General features: G+C 47.2%; 1 protein-coding gene across 7 annotated transcripts in view; it reads left to right on the top strand.

Moving 5' to 3' along the window:
* The window catches only part of GIT2 (GIT ArfGAP 2), a 668,976-nt gene that overhangs the window by 32,754 nt on the left and 615,546 nt on the right, over positions 1–20,676 (top strand). For all 7 annotated transcript variants that reach the window (XM_085633297.1, XM_085633301.1, XM_085633299.1 and 4 more), the window contains exon 2: positions 702–835. In XM_085633297.1, the coding sequence (XP_085489423.1) occupies positions 702–835 (134 nt within the window). The remainder of the gene's footprint in view (positions 1–701; positions 836–20,676) is intronic.

The raw sequence follows: 20,676 nt of genomic DNA, 5'->3' as shown, positions 1-20,676 counted from the left end.
TACAGCAAGGTTGGTAAAGGTTCCTAGGTACAAAAAAATAAAATTAGGTGGTAGGGCTTTTGGCACCACAGCCACACGACTGTGGAACAGGCTCCCTCTGGAGCTGAGACAAATGGAGGACCTCCTCCCTTTCAGTAAGAGATTAAAAACGTGGCTCTTTCCTAGTTCGTAATTGGTCACTTGCGTCTCCCGGAACACCAGTCTGATTGTTTACACTGTTGGTTCAGCGCCAGGATGCCTGTTAGGTGATAGAGCGCTTTCGATGCGCATGACGGAGCGGTTCCGTCATGCGCATCGGTCGCGCTGTGCGTATGACGGAACCGCTCCGTCACGGCCCCGCCCGCGCAACGAACCTTCAGCACGGCGCGTTAATACGCGCCGCGCTGAAGGGGTTAATGCCATAAATAAATAAATAAGCTGCGGTTGGATAAGAGTATACACCAGGCAGAGGTTAGCATAAGGTAAGTAATTTGCTATATTTTGACAGGATTTTTAAATATGGTTTACTGCAAAAGATTTTTTTAAATTTTTTATTGGCATCACATCTTGTGTATTGCTCTTGAATTGCAAAGTAGTAACAAACTGTTTTTCTAGTGTCTGATGCCTTTTTCTAATAAAGTGTTTGAATAGCAAACGTTTTAATATATCTGAGGCTCGAACTGTCTGCTTCATTTCTTTGTTTATGTTTTATTTTGTGTCAGCCCCTCGATGGGCTTCAGTTAACCGAGGAGTTTTAATATGTGACGAATGCTGCAGTGTACATCGAAGTCTGGGTCGTCATATTTCTCAAGTGAGGCATTTGAAGCACACATCGTGGCCTCCTACGCTTCTGCAGGTAGGACAGTTCACGAAATATATCATTAAATGTTTAGTGAAAAATAAGATGAAGCTACTCATATTAACTCCGTCTCTCTCTGTCTCTCTCACACTCTCACTCTCTCTCTCAGAGAAATGGTATTAATCGGCAAAGACCACAATATAAAGTCCTGGTTTCATTGTCATTTAGAAATCGGAGATCATTCAGTCTTATAAAGGACTAGTCGGTGATTAATTATTGCGATTTACGTGACCGTATTGGTACCTTGATAAGCTTTCTGTGCCTATAAGTGGTTTTCTGTCAACAAGAAAGCTCCATTTTCAGAGAGGCAAACATGTTTGTGGCAAAACAATTTACTAACATTTCAGGCATTTTTTAATTCCACATTTGTGCGGGCTACCATAGCCAATTAAAAGCTTCTGCATTAACGGCAACATTTCTGGGGAATACATATGGGATGTCATCTGGTTTGTATACGCTCTATTTTACTTTTCGTGTAATGTTTAAAACACGCAGATTATGTCCATTTGAAAGTTTAGGTAGGTCTATTGATGCTTTATCTCCATTCTAACTAAATATCTCATTGCATGTGTTTGGTTGGCCAAGGGTAACACATCTACTGTCAAGGCCATTCCATTGCCAAAGGAAAACTGTCATGTGCTTTCTCTGTGTACGACTGACCAGATGCTGCAGTGTTTCAAATGTGCAGTGGGAATTGTTTCCTTGTGTTAGAAACACTTGCTGTCCTTTAGGCAATGGTGGACATAGTATAATTGAAACAAGCAGATAGAACACTTGCACAGAATTCACTACTATAAAAACATAAAAGGTGCAAAACAATTCCAGTGTGATTCTACTACACCAGCCAAATAGCAGCTGCTACACAACTCAAACACAACTTGCTTGAATGACACAGGGCACTTAAAACGTGCACACCTTATGGTAAACCCAATCTATGACAAGGGCAACTAATTGCCAGCAGTGCTAATGACAACTAGCTCAGAGAGTTGTGTGTTGAGGTCAGACGCTATACGCCTGTCGCTGCGTATCAGAGTCCTAAGACCGCTCACTGAAGGCTCCGAAAGAGCTCTGGGGGAAAAGCAGTCAGGCCACCTGTTGCCACTTTTGATACACAAGACCTCCAGGCGGCGGGTATATCAGTGGGCATGAGGTGAGGTGTGGTGTGGCGGGCTGTATCTTGGGTGACCGCCGGTTCCGGCCTACGGCCGCACCCTCGTGGGAGGCCATGAGGCAAGTGAAGGAGGGTGTATGGAGCTCGTTAATCGAACGTGCCAGTTGCCCGGTTGCTGCTGCTGGCCTGCTGTAGGCTCTGGAAACATTGTGTTGGTGGTTGCGATGACTGGGCATAAGGCATAGGGGCCTGAGCTCAGGGGGGGGCTAACCTTCTGTGGAGTGTGAGCCGGGGAGCCCCTGCGGAAGCTAGGCTAGGCTAGGTGTGGCTTGTGTGGGTCCCCGAGTGCTCCCGCTTGGGGCCTCTACTTTTTTCTTCTTCCCCTACGAGCGAGCCGCAGTCCTTGAGCCGTGAGCCCAGCCCAGTCCAGCCCTTAAGTTTGGTCTTCAAGTTCACTCTGGACCGAGTGTTCAATTCCATTCAACTCCGTTTAGGCTCCACAATACCTGCCTCATCAGCCGATTGCGGTGTTTCACTCTGCTTTTTCCAACTTCCATCAGCGGTGGCGGTATTGGGCCACTGAGGACGGCTGCAGAGTGTCGAGCATCAGTGTGATCAGAGTGGAGCTGAGCCGAAGCGGGTATCTGTGTCTACCTGCTTGGCCTGAGGATCCCAAGGACGCTGAATCCGAAGCCCGGTGTAGCGCCCGGAGCAGCGTGCATACCCCTCGTCTGGGTGAGTGCAGTGAAGAGTGCACCACCGTTAGACGGTGGCAGCGAAGAGTGCTACCGGGTACTACCCGGGCTTAGGCGGCCCAGGTAGTGTTGGGTGTGGCCTGTGTCCGCCTGTAGAGCCCCACTCACTGGTCTTTGCTCTTTTTTGTATACTCTCAAGGACTTAATACCTAATGAGCCGTCTGGAGTCGAGTGAACTGTAAGCTGGGAGCTGTGAGGAACTGGGAGTTGTGAGGAGTGGCTCCTTAATCGTCTGAAAAACCTCTTGGGACTTCCGAAACTAAGAGGGAGCTGGGTTGCAGTAAGCCCTGCAAAGAGTGCACTTCTTGCGAGCAATATGACTTCCAAAAACTACGCTCGGGGCGTGTACTCTCGTCATCGCCAAGTTGGTCACATAAATTAAAGAGATCATATAGTGGCACTAGGCAACTGCAGCAACTCTGCTACAAATCCCACCCAGTTATTACCGTTCTTTTTCACAAAGTGCCCCTGATTGCACCTGAAGTGGTCGCAGTGACTCAAGACGGACAGTTCTTAAATTGTCACTCAACAACGCCCTCTCCCCTCTCTGCTGTGGAGTCACTGGGAGATACTTGTATCCTTGCAGGGGACCTGAATCACTCCCGGGAAGGGGAGTGGGCACAGAAGAATGAAGCTGTTGAAGATGGCCAAAGTGGGCAATATGTCTCCCCTTCATATACAAATCTGGGTATTGTCTCTTGTAATGTCCATCAGAGCCAGCAACAGCCCTCCCCGAACAGGTTAAAGCCAGATTGTATGTCGGTTGTGGTACCTGTCACATCTGACGTCCTCTCATGCACAAAACCGTGCGCAGACTTTCCAGCCAATTTACAGAGTCAGCAACACATTCCCTTGGATGCTCCAAAGCCTGACTATGGGTAAGTTGTCCTACTAGCTGTTTCATCGGCACAGGGGGATATGTGTAAGCGAACAAGCTGGGAGGGTGGTCCTGAAGTTACATCGGATGATGCCTCTTCGATGGTGAGAAATCAATTCTATGTGAAAGGTTAAACTTGGGGTAAGATTATACTCTACCAGACATTGACATAGAAACCCATACAAGGGCCTGGGAAGTCCCTCATAAGGATGATCATCCAATAAGCGGTGTTAGGGGTCATAATATTCCAATTGTAAGTTCCTCTCCTAGGTGTTTCTCTTTGCCTCTCTTGTATTGTAGTACACGGTATTTGATTGGCACTTCTTTGGAGTCTGCCCATGATGTTTTTTGTTTTTTTAAAATTCTTTTTATTAACCAAAGAAAAACAAATGCTTCAGAAAATGTTGCAATATACATAGTGAGTTTGGCGTAGATAGATACAAAATATTACCGCACTTCAACCCTCCCACTGGCCCACTCACGCCCACCCGTCGAACATAGTTCACAAACCATCAACATTAATCTGTAACAAACCTACAACCCATCAATAGACTGGGGACTGTCCGGTTCTGTAACCAACCCAGGTCCCCCATATCTTCTCCCATTTGCTGGGGCATCCCCAACCCTGATATATAGCCTGCTCGGCCCTTTCTCACCAGTCCAAATCATTTCCCCAGGATTTCACAGTTGCGACTACACTGGAGCCCCATGCTTGAGCGATATTGCGTTTTGCCACCACTCCCGCCAGGGCGAGCCATGTCGTGGCCCATTTGGGCCATACGATTTCGCCTGTCACTCCCAGGATATGCCATCTCCCTTCTAGCGGGACCTGTTCCCGCACCACTGATGTTATCACTCTGGCCACACCCGCCCAAAAAACCTGAATCTTGGGGCATGCCCACAATGTGGGAAAGATAGTTCCTGTCTCACCACAGCCCCTAATACACTGCACCGATGTACAGAGGCCCATACGGTACTGTACAGTCCTTGAGGCATAAGACCTATGAAAGATACGTAGTTGGACCAATCTAAATCTTGCTCGTACCGCTATTTCCCTGGGGCTCTGTAGGGCCTGTTTGCAGTCATCTTCCTCGAGGAGACCCACATCCGATTCCCATGCCGCCCGCAAGGGTCCCAGACAGTCAGGGGTATTGTTGATTAGTTTTTTGTAGGTGAGGGATATTGCCTTATCTATCATTGGGTCAAGGAGGAGTATCTTCGAGTGGTGTATACTCCGGTATGGAGTCTCCTTCCTTTTTATGGAAAAAGGACTGGGCCCCCATAATTAGGATACAACGCCCTAACGGGGAAATTACTTCTTTGGAAAACAAGAACACCGGGCACAGTGTGTTATACCTTAGACTGGCATGTGAACTCTAGACTAACACAAAATGCATGTAATCAAAATACAAATGCTACTACACAATATATATAAATAGTTAATTTTTTTCTCATCGATATTCTTATATCTTTTTTTGCATAGAAAATGCTTTTTATAGATAATGTATATACAAAATGATACATTAATTTACTTTCTCAATAATATTCTATGAACCACATGTAGTGTGGCTTAATGATTAGAGCGGCAGACTCTGATGCAGAGGTCTAGCCCGGGACCAGGGTTCAATTCCCCGCCTCGGCGGGTCTTGGGCTCAAAATTCCACAGACCTGATAATTCTCGCCTCGGTGCCATTCCAATCATGGAGTCCCACTCTGCAAACTCTGGGCAATAGCTTGCTTAATCTCCACAACGGCCCCCATAACGCTAAGGATGCCTGGCCTCCACCTCGGGGGTGCCCAGGAGTGGACGCCTCACAGGGAAAGCCAGGATGGGTTCCACAGCGGTATTCGTACAAGCGCCTTGAGACCCTTGCGGGTGAGTAGTGCGCTATACAAGTATCAATTTACAATGTATTCTCTTCCTTAGACAGTAGATACATTTCGACTTTCAATTCATTTGCATGCACATGATTTTTTTTTTTTTCAATTTACTGCTTTGGTCAAAGGAGGTGTATATTGAAAACCCATGTATCACAAATAACTAAATGTACAGAGACTGGCGGCTTGTTGGAAAACGAAAACAACGTGTTTCGGCTAGGCCTTCATCGGGACTCCGTCAGTGGTTACTTGTGGGTGTCATGATGACACTGACCTCAAGTAATTAGAGAGATGAATTATCTCTGTCTTGGATATACAATAACTTTTCTTAATCTTCTTTTTAGGCCACTATATTGCAATTCATGTAGCGCAGATCCTAATAGTGATGATATCAGGAAAACCTGCGACCTCTTCACAATTATTCTATCTCTTATTGAGAGGTCACTCCATGTCGGTTTATGCAGAATGGCATCAAACGTAGAATGCCTGATGGCGTTGGGTAGGATCGATCAATGGCGTTGGGGAACCATGGAGCATGGACGCTAGTTATTATCGCATTTCCAGACGTAGGCAATTCAAATAGCAAATTTAGTTTGATACAAAATAAATAGATCGCGCCAGTGGTGTGTGTGAAAATGTAATCCAATCGGGACCCACTACCGTGAGCTGCTGAGATGTGAGTATATTGTCTAGCCACTGGATTATGTAACCTCCACAGGTTCACCAACCCCATAGCAGTCCTTCAGTGCCCGCACCCCACCAGCCCTGTGGGAGCTCACATCTCGGAGGGATGTACACAGAACATATGTTAAGAATGTGTCCCTCCCGTGTTCCCGATAACGCAGCATATCGGCCCAAATGATCACACCATGTGCAGGATACCACAAGTGGCACCGAGTTCTTGAGCAGTATCGCTGTCCCCCTAGAGCCAATCGTGAACCCAGCATGTGCCACAAGCGTGTACCCAAACCGGTTGAGCACTAGGTAGTTGTTTCCCTTCAGGTGCGTCTCCTGCAGGAGCGCTATGTCCGGGGAGTGCCTGCGAGATATTGTAACACCATAGTCCATTTAATTTTGTCCCCAAGACCATTCACATTCCACGATAGCACCTTTACCTTTTGGGTGTGTTGCGAGGCCATCTAAGAAGAACAGGAGGCCCACCGTCCATCCATCCACCCCCCCGTCACCCCCAGTGTGACAGTGTGTATGAAAGTTCCCGGGAGCCCACATTGTCTCAGGCAAAGTGGTGTGTCAGTGTTTCCCACTTTATGTAATAATATACGTGTGTAGTAAGTTCTATGTAAGAACTTCAATTGCACTAGTCGAAGCCTTGAGGGGATTGCCACCTCCCTTGGTGATGCTAGCGCCTCCTGCCAGTCTGCTTCATCCATGGAACTCCGCTCTGCCTCCCATCGTTCCATAAGGGCTATCGTGGGATCTGGCTGATTATTCCCTGTTTTCCGGTACACCAGGGATATCGCCTTCTTGTGTAGGTGATCTGTGAGGAGTCTATCCTCTAGTGGCGAGGCTTCTGGCAGTGTTGTCTTGTGGCAGCGCTTTTTGTAAGGCATGTTTCACCTGTAGATATCTAAACCTTTCTGTCTGTGCTAGGCCATATGTGCATTGTAGTTGTTCAAAGGAGTTGATTTCCCTTTTTTTCCAAAGGTCCCCTACCTTCGTTATGCCAATTAGATCCCATTAACGGAAACCCTTCGTATTGCCCAGCTGTCGTGTGTCCCAGATAGGTGTAGCCTGAGTAAGGACCCCCTCCCAACCCAGTGTTCTTTGCGCCTCAAACCAGATCGCGCCTATATCGCCATAAGGGTCGTTTGCGCTTCTTCAGGACCAGAACTACAATGAAAGTGCGCGGCTCTCATCATTACGCTGTAACCATAGTGAGGTTATACAGGTTACCGCCCTGATCTGCATAGAGGGCATTTTACACTTTTGTGTTTCACGTGCACTTTCATTGTAGTTCTGGTCCTGAAGAAGCGCAAACGACCCTTATGGCGATGGAGGCGCGAAACATGTCGACCTATGACCAACGACACCTGGGCATAGTATGCCTTCAGGGGAACATTTTATTTAGCAGTCAGACTCTGCTAAGGGTACATCTGTTTTACATTGGCTGCATGATGACCCTTTATTAATTTTTCACACAATGGCACGCACTGTTTCTATCCTCCACAGAGGACCCACTCTCCACACACCCGCATGCATCATCTGGCAGTCCTTAAAAGATCTCCGACAAAGTGACCCTTTGGGGGACCGTAGGGAATTGCAGCGCCGGCCCTATGAGGAGCACTGCCCGATGATGAAGCATGACACCCTTTGGGGGGTGTGAGGGCATTAGAGGACAAAGAGTGGTCTTCCATTAGTTGAGTGGGTCCTTCACCTAGGATTTCCCTTCACTCTTTTACCTTTCTCTTCTTTTTGGGCATGGGTGACTTTTTTGCGCCTGGCCATTGATTTATGACCATATGCTGAGCAGCCCAATAGTAGTGTTTAATATTGGATAGTGCAATGCCTCCGTCGTACCACCCCCTCATTAACTTTTATATGGCTATTCAGCTCGTTTTGCCATCCCATAGCAGTTTGTTCACTTCAGCATTGATTGCTGTGAAGTATGTGGGTGCCACTGGGAATGGTGTGTTTTTGAGGGCATATAAAAATCGGGGAAGTGCCATCATCTTAAAATGGGCCGCCCGTCCAAGTAGGGTTAACGGCAAGGAGCGCCAGTGTTTGATGTCGCTCTGGAGTCTCGCAAGCAGTTTTGTAAGGTTTTCTGTTATGAAGAGCTGATGTGCATGAGTGATGTAGATACCAAGGTATTTTAATCCCTTGGTCGCAACCTGAATGGTGCAGTGTCTTGGGAGTTTCGGCACGGGACCATGCAGCACGTAAAGAAGGGATTTCGCCCAGTTGATCGTGTATCCTGAGGCACGACCATAGGCCGCGCAGATGTCCAGTAGGGAATTTATGGATTGTGCTGGGGAAGCCTAATAGAGAAGGATATCGTCTGCGTATAGTGAGATACGATCTTCCCATCCCATTGCCCACTGCAGCCCCCGGATGACCAGGTCTTGTCGGACCCATGCCGCAAGAGGCTCCAGCACCATTGCGAAAAGCAACGGTGACAAAGGACAGCCCTGCCTTGTTACCCTCCCCAGTGGAAATTCTGTGGAGATGCGTCCATTTACTACTACCTGGGCTATAGGCTTCGTGTAAAGGAGTTCTATCAACGCACAAAATTTTGGGCCAAACCCCATATGCCACAGCACTGCGAACAGAAATGGCCATTCCACCAAGTCAAAAGCCATACGTGCATCTAGCGATACTATCACAGCGTCTTCCTCGCTCGTGTCTTTACGTGCCATCACACCATTTAACCTGCACAGATTGAGCGCCGTATTTCGGTTAGGCATGAACCCTGACTGATCCGGGTGAATTAGGGCCGGGAGGTGGGCCTGGAGTCTTGTAGGTAGTGTTTTGGCCAGAATGTTCACCTCCGCGTTTATAAGGGAGATCGGTCTATAGGAACCACACTCCCCCGGGGGCTTTCCCGGTTTGGTGATTGCTACTATTGTGGCTAGACGTTGATCCCTCGGTAATGTCCCTTTTTGTAGACTATGTGTAAACATATTGAGCTGTGCAGATGCTTTTTTTATAAAGTTCCACTGGTAGCCTGCTGGGCCCCAGTGCTTTCCCAAGGTGTAAGGCTCCCACCGCTTGCTGGAGCTCTAAACTAGTAAGGCGTGCTTCTAGTTTTAAGGCGTCCTCCGGTGCAAGCTTTGGCATGTGAATGTCTGAGGAATGCTATATTTTCCTTGATCGTGTCCGTTGCAAGGGGTGTGTATATTTGTTGGAAATGTGCCGCCATCGCCTCAACTATCTCTTGGGCATCTGTTGTGAGTTCACCCACTTGTGTCCTGAGCTCCGCAACCCATTTGCCTGCCCTTTCCTTTTATCAAACCATGCCAGTAGTTTTCCTGCCTTATCCCCCATCTCATATACAGTGTTTCGCGTATCTTCATTTATTGTTTTCGCTTCTTCCCATGCGTATGTTCGGTATGCCTGTTGGGCTAAATGCAACCTGTGTGATATAGATTCATCCACTTCCCCCACACCTTCGGCCTCCACCCGTGACACTTCTTGTTCCAGCGACTCAATCTGATCTCGTTTCTCACGTTTGTGGTTTGTAATCAGTGATATGGCCTACCCCCTTATCACCGTCTTGTAGGCTTCCCATAAGGTCACCGGCGAGGACACTGTATGCTCGTTTTCACTAAAGTACTGTTTCGTGGCCTTGAGCAATCCTTTGCTAATCTTTGGGTTTTTTGAGTAGCCAGGATGTAATGGAAAAATACGCTTCCTACCCGGGAAGTGTCAAACGAATGTGAGTAAAATAGGCGAGTGATCCGAGATGCCTCTCGGGAGGTGCGTGATCTCTCCCACCCTTTCAAACCCTGTCACCAGTGCAAATATGTAGTCAATTCTCGAGGGACTTCCGTACACTCCAGAGAGAAACGTGTATTCTCTCGTCGTCGGAAGTCTGGTCCTCCATATACCTATCAGACCCATTGCCTCGATGAAGTCTGACAGTTTATAGCTCGGTCTTATGATATCTCTGGGGGGGTTGTCTATCCACAGATGTGTCCATGGGGATGGTAAAATCCCCCAACTTGTAGCTTAAGGCGTAGGTATTTCGCACCGTTGTAACTAAAGGCCAACTATAACTTTGTAAAACACCACTGCAACCCCACCCCTCCCCCGGTTCCCCTCCCGCCTCCCTGCCCAGCGGTCCCCAAACTGCCCTCCTCCCCAACTGAGCAGAGTGCTTGTTCCCCATAACTAGTACTTGTGTAGGGGGTGAGAGATCGTCCGTAGTCCTCGGGAGCTCCCCCTTCCCAGAAGCATGTCCTCTTTGACGGTCTTTCGGCCGCTCCAGAGGTTCATAAGTCGTAACTGTGCTCACGTTTCATTCAATGTTGTAGTCGTGGTCTGTGTTGCCTGTTGTACCTTCAAATCACTCCCTGTCAAAATATAGTTGTTCTGTCAATCGGGTCAGAGGTGTTGTATGTCTTCTATACCAATTCATTCTCGATCAGTCTCCTTGGTCTCTGGAGCTGGGAGATCTTGACCTTTGGGACTCGTGAAGTCGGTTCTGCTGCTGCGTTCTCGTTTTTCTGGACCTCGTCGCTGGGCACCATCCCTCCAGCCAATCTTGGACTTCCTCCGGTGTAGCGAAGAACCAGGCTTTTCCTTCTGCTTTCACTCGAAGTTTTGCCGGGAAAAGCATTGAGTATTTGAGTTCTCTGTTTCGAAGCTCCTTCTTGACATCCAGGAAACGGCGCCTTTGTTTGGTTAGTAATGCTGTATAATCTGGGTAGAACGTGATGGTGCTGTTCTCTATACGGAGTGGTGTGGCCACCCTCGCTGCCTGTAGTATGGCGTCCCGGTCTCGGAAGTTGAAAAAGCGTGCCAATATTGGTCGGGGGACACCAGGCCGTGGCCTCCCCCCCGGGGTACTCGATGAGCTCTTTCTACAGAAAAAAGCTGGACAGACCATGTGGTTGTAGCTGGTTCTTAATTAGGTCTTCCACAAATAGGTCCAAGGCTGGTCCTCCTGTTTTTTCGGCCACACCAATGATGCAGACATTATTGCGTCTTGAGCGGCCTTCCTGGTCATCAAGTTTCGCCATGATGAGTTTGTTGTCTGCTTCCAGGTTACGTATTTGTTGCTGTAGTGCGGTCACATCCGTGGCGAGCGTCGTTGTGGTGGACTCCACCTCAGTGAGGCGTTGCAATAGTTTGGAGAAATCCGCCCTTATTAGTGAAATGTCTGTGGAGATTGTTCCGATAGAGGATTGCACTTGCTGTAGGGCTGCCATTATGGCTGTCAGCGTGACTGCGTTGTGTTCTTTGGACGCTTGGGCCACTGCCTGCGCCGTTTCAGGGGAGGACTTTTTGCCCTGGTCCTTGCTGTACATGAATTTGTCTAGTCTGCTAGTAGGTGCGCCCCTTGGTCCTTGGCCCCCCATTTTGCACTACCCGGTGGGAATGTTGCACCAAGTTCCTAGTGGGGAAAGGGTGGTAATTGCTGCTGCCTGCCACGGGCAATACTGGGCGCACGCGGCCTTTCGGGTTTCTCACCCTCCTCACCTGTGGCGCTGGGCCGAGGCGGTCACGCTGTATTGTGTGTTCCTTCTCACAGGGGAGGAGTTTCACCACCGGCGCCTGGCTCACTGCGCTGTGCACAAGCTGGAAGAGTTGGGTCAATAAAGCGTTATGTAGCGGGCCTAATGTGCGCCCGTGTTCAACTAGTGGCGGGGTGTTCCTGCTGCCGTGTACAGTAGTGCCAGGAATGTAGGGCTAGATCCTTGTCTGCGGCATGTATTCGCTTTTATAGGGCAATGCCAGGTTCGTCCGTTCTATTGTCCCCGGTGGGGTGCCCCTGCTGCTCCCAGCCAGTTAGGTAAGTGTTCGTATCCTGCACCACCTTCCCCACCATTATTTTTTACCAGTAAATGTCGCCCTTTAATCTAGGCGGCCGTCGTGAATCCCGTCTTCAATTTTCCCCGGTTGCGGTATTTCAGTTGGTATTACCAGCCCGCCTCAGTCTCACCATGCGTGCGCCACAGACCCGTCTTCCTCACCGACTGGATCCTTCCGTATTTAGCAGCCGGCCGCCGTTCTCGACGTCGGGTCCCCTGCTGTTGTAAGGCGCCACGTCTTACCGGCAGCTCCTGCCTTGCGGTGTGTCGTGGTTCCGGTATGGTGGCCACGTCCCCTTTCTGCGTTTTTGCTCTCGGCGCCACCAGTCTTGTCCCAGCCGCAGGCCGAGGAGTTACGTGAGGCCCCGGCTTTAGTCAGTGGGTGCAGGCCTCCGTGTGTCCCTCTCGGCAATCTCCGGTATCACGGAGGTCAGGAAGATCTCTGCCTGGCGTACAGACACTCCGGTTTCGGCACTACTTTAGATCCGCCATCAAATTGGCGGATTAATGATCGGATTGTCAGGGAAGGCTCCCGTGTTCACGGAGCTCCTTCAGGCCGTGACCATTTCGCTTGGCTGCTAGCCACGTCCCCCTCGATGATTCAATATTAGGGTCTCAAGAAATAAGTCCACGCTGGGACCCTCCGCCCCCTCCGGGACCCCGACCACCCGTATGTTGTTCCGACGAGCCCTACCTTCCTGGTCCTCCAACTTCAGGGCCACCTGTTTGTGTTGATAGACTAATTGCTGAACCCGCTCTTCCAATTTACTTGTGGTGGATGCAGTTCTGTTATATTAGTCTCCGCTGTTGTAACCCTCTCCGAGGTCTTGGTCATATCCGCACGGATCAAGTTAATTTGGATAGAAACTTTATCTATCTTTGTTTCCAGTGTTGTTCCAAGAAATTGAATAGCTGCCATTATAGAGCTTGAAGATGGTTTAGGTGCCTTCTCCTGTCCCTCAACGCCCCCCTCATCCGTGAACGGTTGCTTCTGAACCGCATACTTATCCAATTTGTTAGACTGCAATTGCGCAGCTCCTTTAGGCTTTATCTTGCATTGGGCTGGGCCGCAATAAAGACGAGGATTCAAGCACCAGACCTCATCACTAGTGATAACAGCCCACTGGGACGGGGTGCCCAGCACGGCCACAGGCACCCCCCCACAGGGTACCAAGTCCACAATAGTAGCCCACTCGAGGAATGATGTGCACAAGAGCCCAGCGCTGGAGTTAAGTGTGAGGCGGAGCCCCCTACCTTCCCATTGGAGACGGCGTCGCGCTATAAAGCGGGGTGTGAGGAGATGCGCTATGTCCCATCTGCCATCAGGTAAGAGCTACACCCCGCCAGAGTACCAGCAAAACGCCATGTGGGGCATAACCCCTCAATAATCGCATGGGGCAAGACAGTTGCAGGCCCACACCCAGCATGTGTGTATCGGACGTCGGTGCCTTAGAGTTACCCCCATCGAATTTGGCTGAAGAGAGAGGCACCCTATCTCTGGCTGCAAACACAGTCATTGAGCGAAGCCACCGCCCCGCCGGCCCCAGTCCAACGTTCCGGGCCCAGAAGCAAATGTAGACGCACAGGAAAATTTCAGATGCGGCCACACACACAGGCATTCAGACGAGCCTTACTTCATCAGTGTCCTGGCAGCCTGAGACACAATAGATCATGCGTGGGGGGGTGCTCCTCTGTCCCGCCCACCTGTATTCAACGCAGGAAGGTCAACAGGCTGTTTCCCACAGTCACTTGGTCACTATGCTGCTGCTGCCTGACGCCTCCCAGCACCACGGTGCACACCGGGGGCGGGGTAAGCAGCGCTATGCGGGATCACTTTCCTCCGTGCGGGCCCAGGCCGATGGTGCAGTTTCGGCACCCGGCTCCTCACAGCATGGGCGCAGGGTAAAGGCGGCCTCCTCTACGGGCCTCAGTGCCTCCGATGCAGGATATCCAGGCGTGGGGCGGGGGGGTCACTCCGATCAGCCCCGCCCGCTCAGATGCAGAGTAATGGGCTGGCACGCTCGATCCCGCAGCCACACGCAGTCCCTCTGCTGCCTGGAACCGCCCGGCGCACCAGCTCCTATCGTGCGGACCCTGCGGCGTGATACAGGATCTCTGGGTCCGGATGGCCACGTCCCCAGGCGACAAACAGCGGTGTCTCCAACTCGCAGCCCAGGAGGATCAAGCGTCCAGATGCGTCCTAGGCAGGGACCACTCAGCCGCTCCGGAGACCTCAACACTCACGGGCCGCACCTCTTTGCCGTCACCTATCTCCACCGGCGTGTGTCGTAGCTCCCGATTTCAAACTTTAAACGAGAGCGCTTGATGTCCCGCTGCTCCACAGGTGCCTGTAGTGCTGCAGCAACAGGATATTACTCAAGATATTGCGGGCCTTCGCCACATCTTCAGCGTAGCTCTCGGTTTATGCTGCCATCTTGGCAGACGCCAGGCCACCCCACCCCCCACTCCCTCGCTATGATGTATTTTTACCCTGCACACAATTCAAGTGGGCAAATGAGAGGGATGTTGTGCCTTCAGAAAATCTTGTTTGCATTGAAAAAAATTGTAATTCTATTTTGTCTTTACTAGAGGAAACTGTATTAAGCTCTGACCATATACTGGAAATTATCTCAGTAATGTTTTTTTGGAGTACAAAAGGTAACTAAACCGGATTTTATCCAACCCATATCTATGATACATCCCCTTGCAGAAGAATTGGTAAATGATAGGCTCCATTCTTCGGTACCCTTGAGAGAATCTATCTCTATTCAAGTGGGAATACCTCTTCATATATTGACCCCTGTTGAATCCATGTTTAATCTTGAAATAGAAGAGTTATGCTTAAGTACTCTATTTGGGGAGGACGTATTAGGACCCCTGTCGGAAAAGCCTTTAATAAATCATTTTCCTATGTTTAATAATGGTAAAAAAGGGGGTAGCAGAGGAACTGAGAAAATTAGGGGTTCTGAAAAACAAGTGGGTTGGGGAGAGGGGTAGGGGGAGGTTTTAATTCCCTCTACCTTCCAGGCCTGTTACTCAAACCTGCCTGAGAAAGGAGGGTTGAAAGCAAGGAAGAGGGCATGTCCCACAATAAATCTTATGGGGGAAAATATGAAAAAGAAACATAAAAAGTTGCTGCGTTTTTTTAAACGGAAAGCTTCAAAGTTGCATTTTTCATGAATCCTCAGAATCCAGAGTGATACTCCAGTCACAAAGGAGGAGGGAGACCCTAAACCCCTGTCTGCTGAGGGTGTTCCTAAGGAGCCCCGCAGAGTGGGCACGTCATCGGCTGGGAGAGCGGGGTTCTCTGGAATAGGAGAATCCTTACCAAATTCGATGTTGCAGCCCTCTCTAGTATTTCATACTCTCTTGATTAACGAGCTGGTTGATCATTCTGAACGGGAATCACAAATGGGAGGTGGTGTTCATATGGTCCAGACTTGGTCTGGGGCTTCTGGGGCTAGTGTGGATGAGAATCTAAAAAAGGGGCACCAAACACTGAGTACCAAGCTGGTTGGGTGGAATAGAGCTCTTACAGGGAAAACCTCTTTGCCTAATAGAAGTCTATAGGCCCCAATTACCACTACGGTGCCGTACTTGTCCATCTAGCCCAAAAACGGCCTAAATGTTGTCAGTTGTGGCGATAGGGTCCCACTATGAATCCCCCCAAGGGACGCTTCAAATAAATTTAGTGTGGTGCAGAGAGCTCTATCTCCCATTGTGGATTTTACCTGGTTATTTGACAATGAATTCTATCTGGTAAATCGAGCATCCATTCTTTGTCTATTTTCAGAAATAGAGACATTAAGGTTGATATCAAGTAGGGATATTATTAATGTGAAGATTAATTTACAGGATACCTTCTCCTTCTCCTACTCCTAGAGTTACTTTTAGTTCTCTGATCATTGACAACTTGATTATGCAGAACTGTGAGCATTACCTGAAACGAGGGCTTGATATAACATCTGTTCCCGAATATGAGGAATATCCCTCCATGTGTTTCCCAAAGCAGTGTCCGACAGCTCCTAGGGCCGTCAATTCGGTGGCGCGAGATGCGCTGGGCCCTGATTCTGAGTGCTTATTGTGTATCCCCAAAAATATTGTGGTTTCCCTGGATAGAAGGGGTCGCTCAATAAATCTGGGGTCTGATATGGTAGCTGTTTCCCAGGCCTTGGATCTAGAAGAAGAATCGGCCCAGTGGAGCTGGGTCGCAAGAGCATTGAATAATACCTGTCCGGTAGTAGAAAGAAGCGTGCCTTTGAGGTAGCCTGGTTGGGTTACTTTTATCTTGGTATGTGGTTGGTCTGGGCCATAACGAAGCAAAATTAAATTATTTGAATACCATGAATCCCTTAATCATCTGTCTGCAAGAAACTTGATCTTGCAAGGACTTCGATTGTGATGGTTATTTCGTTTTTTCCTGCCATGCTAAACGTTCTGAAAGAGGTCATGCTAGTGGGGGTCTCCATTTTGCTTAAAAACTCGATCAATTGGAACCAGAAGATATTCTGCCATCCCTCACATTTTTGCATATGTTTGAAGTTGGCTGGCTTGGGAGACCTTGGTAGGCCTATTTCTTTCCTCATGGCAAACCTTTATATCCCCCTGGGAGAAACTTTGACCATCTATCAAATACTCTATTCTTATACATTCATGATATGGCCATCAGGGAAGAATGTCCTTTAGTGGTAATAGTGTGAGACTTAAATGCCAACATTTCCTACCCTGCTTTAGAGATTTATGCGAATACTGATAAAGAGGAAACTTGGCATATCCCTGAGATCCTTGTACCGGAAAAAATAAAAACAGGGCTTCTCCCTGTTGGATAGTATTAGAAGTACAGATCTTGTTATTTTAAACGGGAGAGTGCCTGCTGATGAAACAGCCCAATTTACTTTTCACTCCCGTCACACTCGGTGTCTTTTAAACTATGTAGTGGTGTCTTATCAAATGTTTGGGGCTTGTGAATACTTATTTGTCCTTCCTTCGGTATGGAATGACCACAGTATAGTAGGTATGACAATGCTTTTTGCTCTTCCTGTCCTGGACTCAGGGAATTCAGGCCAGGGCATGGTGGTCTATAACAAACCAAATTGACGCTCTTTCTGGACGTTCAAAAATATCACGGAAGTGAGTTTAATAGTGAAGAAGGCTTATGTAGAACAGGAGAGTTATGCATATGCAAATATTATACAACACTTTGAGGCCCAAATGGAAGAGATACGGAATTTAAGTTCTAGATCTGTTGGTCCCCGTCTGTTTAAACGGAGCATGTCATCGTTGAAACTGTCAATTCAGGAATTTAATCGACTTGTTTGGAATCAAGATATTCATTTTTCAATAGGTCAACAGCAGGAAATCAATCGCTTTAAGCGAATAAGAAGCCGTCGTAAGCTTAGTGAAAAGAGAAGGGAGTTTGACGGTAAATGGATTGGGTTGAGGGAAGCTGCAAGGGCCAAAGATTCAAGAAAGTTCTGGCACCCGATAGCGGAATACTCTGATTCAAGACAGAGGGCTTTACCCATACCGATTCCAGAAAAGGAGTGGGTGGATTATATTTCTTCACTATATAAAAACAGTTCAGTAGCTCCAGTAACGATCTGCATGGAGTAGTCTTCTCTCCTTGAATATGGTTCCCCGTCAGGGGATGAGGTCGTAGGTTTTATAAAAAAACACTAGAAACCTCCGGCGCACATGGTCCACATGGAATTCCGATTGTGCTAATCAAAAAGGGGTCGGCTGCATTGGGATCTCTTTTAGCACCATTGTTCAAATACTGCTTTCGAACGAGTAGTATTCCGCCCTCCTGGAAGTGCAGTATTATCGTCCCTTTGTATAAAAAGCCAGCTTCAGACAGATTGCTCTGTTGGATGCCTCAGGCAAGTTATTCGCAAAAAGTATTCTACGTCATTTACAGCAATGGGCCCAGGATCAGAATATTTTACCTCCAGAACAGGCTGGCTTTAGAAAGAACCATGGTACTCTGGACAACATTGCGGTTGTCCAGACTATTGTAGAGAAATATGTTTTTCTGCGAAGTATGCCAGTTTATACGGCATTTATTGATTTCTCCACAGCGTTTGACAAAGTCGACCGTCAAACACTGTGGAGAAAGCTCGTTCAACTTGGTATACCCCAGCACCTTTTGGGCCTTGTTATAGAATTGCACACAGACACTTGGTGTCAAGTCCTGTTGGGAGGTGCGCTGGGGCTATCACGTAGGATTAAAATTTACAATGGGTTAAAGCAGGGTTGCTTGTTGGCCCCTTTATTGTTCTCTTTGTATATATCTGATCTTCCCGCTGCTTTGAGTTTAGTATGGGGGGATGCCCCCAAGATTTGCACAGTGTCCGTTGGCTTATTATTATATGCGGATGACGTTGCAGTTTTTGATTTAACGCCAAAGCAAAATTTTGGTCTTCCGCAAGAGAAGACATAGATTAAAGAGATGTTTTAAGTGGTCGCTGGGGTCTGAAGCACTGGAATTGATTGACTCCTACTTATATCTGGGGAAGGGTTTTTCGAAAACGGGGCTAGATTTAGAGCACATTAAACAATGTGTTAGCAAGGCCATCTCCCAGGCTGGAGCTTTAAATGGACTTTATCAAACTTGTGGGAAACACCATATTAGTCATGTTTTGTCAGTTTTTAAGGTAAAAATTCCCCCCTCATTAACATACACTGCAGAGGTATTGGATATGAATCACTGGCTTTCTTTTGATAAGGCTCAAGGCCGAATCCTTCGTCAAATTTGCGATCTAAATTCTCAGGCTGCCGTACATGTTTTGCGTCTGGAACTTGGTTTAGTTTCCTCATATATTTTATCCTGGGCTGTGGTTTTGAGATGGGGTAACTCCCTGTGCTGCGGGGTGAAGGCCACTCTTAGGGCTGCCCTGAGAACAGAAATCTTTGATTAAATTGAGAGAAAATTCAACATTTGTTTGGTCCTTTGTACAGGCAAATGACTCAAGAACATCGACTCCCCATGCCAAAAACTGCACTAATGCTGTATATAAAGAAATTTGCATTCTTTATTAGCTTGGCTAGAGACATTTATTTAAGTAAGACCAAGTCTCACAATGAGGTGGTTTGTGGGAGTGCTTCGGGGAATAGAACACAGCTTTATTTAACTTGGAACATTCCACACCGAATTAGAAGGTTAATTCTTTTATTAAGAATTAATTTTCTGCCCTTAAGAGATGTCACTGGTATATGGGACAAAATTCCGAGCGAGGAGAGAATCTGTGAAATGTGCCACTCTCAAATACAAGATTTTAATCATGTGTTATTTGTTTGTACGAAGTTACAAAAGGCCAGGCATATGTTTTTAAGAGCTGTATTTATCCCAAAAAATATTCATTCTGCCCTATTTATTCTGCCCAGGAGGGCCGTTCATTCGTTTTGTCCCCTCCAAATGAAATGTTTTGTTTTAAGATATATCAATTTTTTAAAACATTTTTGGCTATTTATTAGATAATGTTTAATGCTACTTTTGCAGATAATACTATATGATGATCAAATATGGAAGAATTTTGTATTGTACTCAAAGTATGGAGTTCCATACCGAAATAAATAAATTGTTAAATTGTGTTAACGTGAAATTCAAAAAGAGAATAGTTTTCAAAGGTAAATGCAGCCTAGTGTGTGAAGTTGTAAGGAGTAGCACTAAAGGAAGTCCTTAGAAAAGAGATTGTTACCCTGCAGGAGACAGGCGCCAATGTGTCGATGTGAATTAACAACTGAGCTCCCACTAAGTCCAAATAATCTGACTCCTGAAAGGTAAATTAGATTCTACGAGTGAGCTATGACTTCCTCAAATAGCAAAGAGTTTTTCTTAGGAATACAGAAAGGTGTTCAACAAATAACTAAAACAACACAGTTAAGAAATAAATAACTTAAAATGTCGAGTTTGGAAGGGGTGAACTTCATACAGTAATCAATCAATCCACAATCGACAATACTTTATTCGCTTTTAAAAAAAAAAAAGAAAAACATAACAGTCAAGAATAAATCAAATCAGGCCGCCTAAGAATACATATAATAAAAATGGAGAGAAAACAGGTTAAAAAGATACAAAGTAACTTTGTGTCCAGGCCTGCCCCACCCACATTACTTAGTCACAGCTCAATCTGAGCCTGACTGCGGCCTTTAAAAAGTTAAGAACATGCCATACAGTGGTCCCTGAAAGCATTGATAAAAAGGTAAAAGCAGCTCGCACTTGTATTTAAAATTAGCTTTTTTTTAAATTTAAATTTAATAGGTCTTTCTCTGCACCTCGTAATTGCTACAAAACATAAAAAAATTAAGCATGTCCTGTGGAGATTTGCAGTCACAGCAACAGGGCAGCAGGGTCTCACCTTTCTTACTCACTTGTGGATGATTAAGAAGAAGATGGAATAGATCAAGGCGAAATCTAGTCCGTAATAAACGGTCATACGAACTAGGAAACCCAGAAGATATGGTTCCATAGATTGTATAGTTTTCAAGATGATAAATCTACGTACACTGGGGTTCCTTAACTCACATTCTTCCATGTCCAACGCCCGCTGTCTTAAAAAAAAGGACTCGTTAGCCCAAAGCTGGTCTTTCCTTCTAATTGTGTCCGGGTTGCTAAAGAGATCCACTCTTCCTTGACTCCTAAATCTTTCCCGTATGTATTTGAACCAGGGCATATAATGAACACGGTCTAGGGCCAGGCAATCCCTTAGGATCTCTTTGTTTAA

The sequence above is a fragment of the Triturus cristatus genome, chromosome 11 (assembly GCF_964204655.1).
Source record: "Triturus cristatus chromosome 11, aTriCri1.1, whole genome shotgun sequence".
In the NCBI taxonomy this organism is placed as follows: domain Eukaryota; kingdom Metazoa; phylum Chordata; class Amphibia; order Caudata; family Salamandridae; genus Triturus; species Triturus cristatus.
This window is presented reverse-complemented; position numbering and strand designations above follow the sequence as displayed.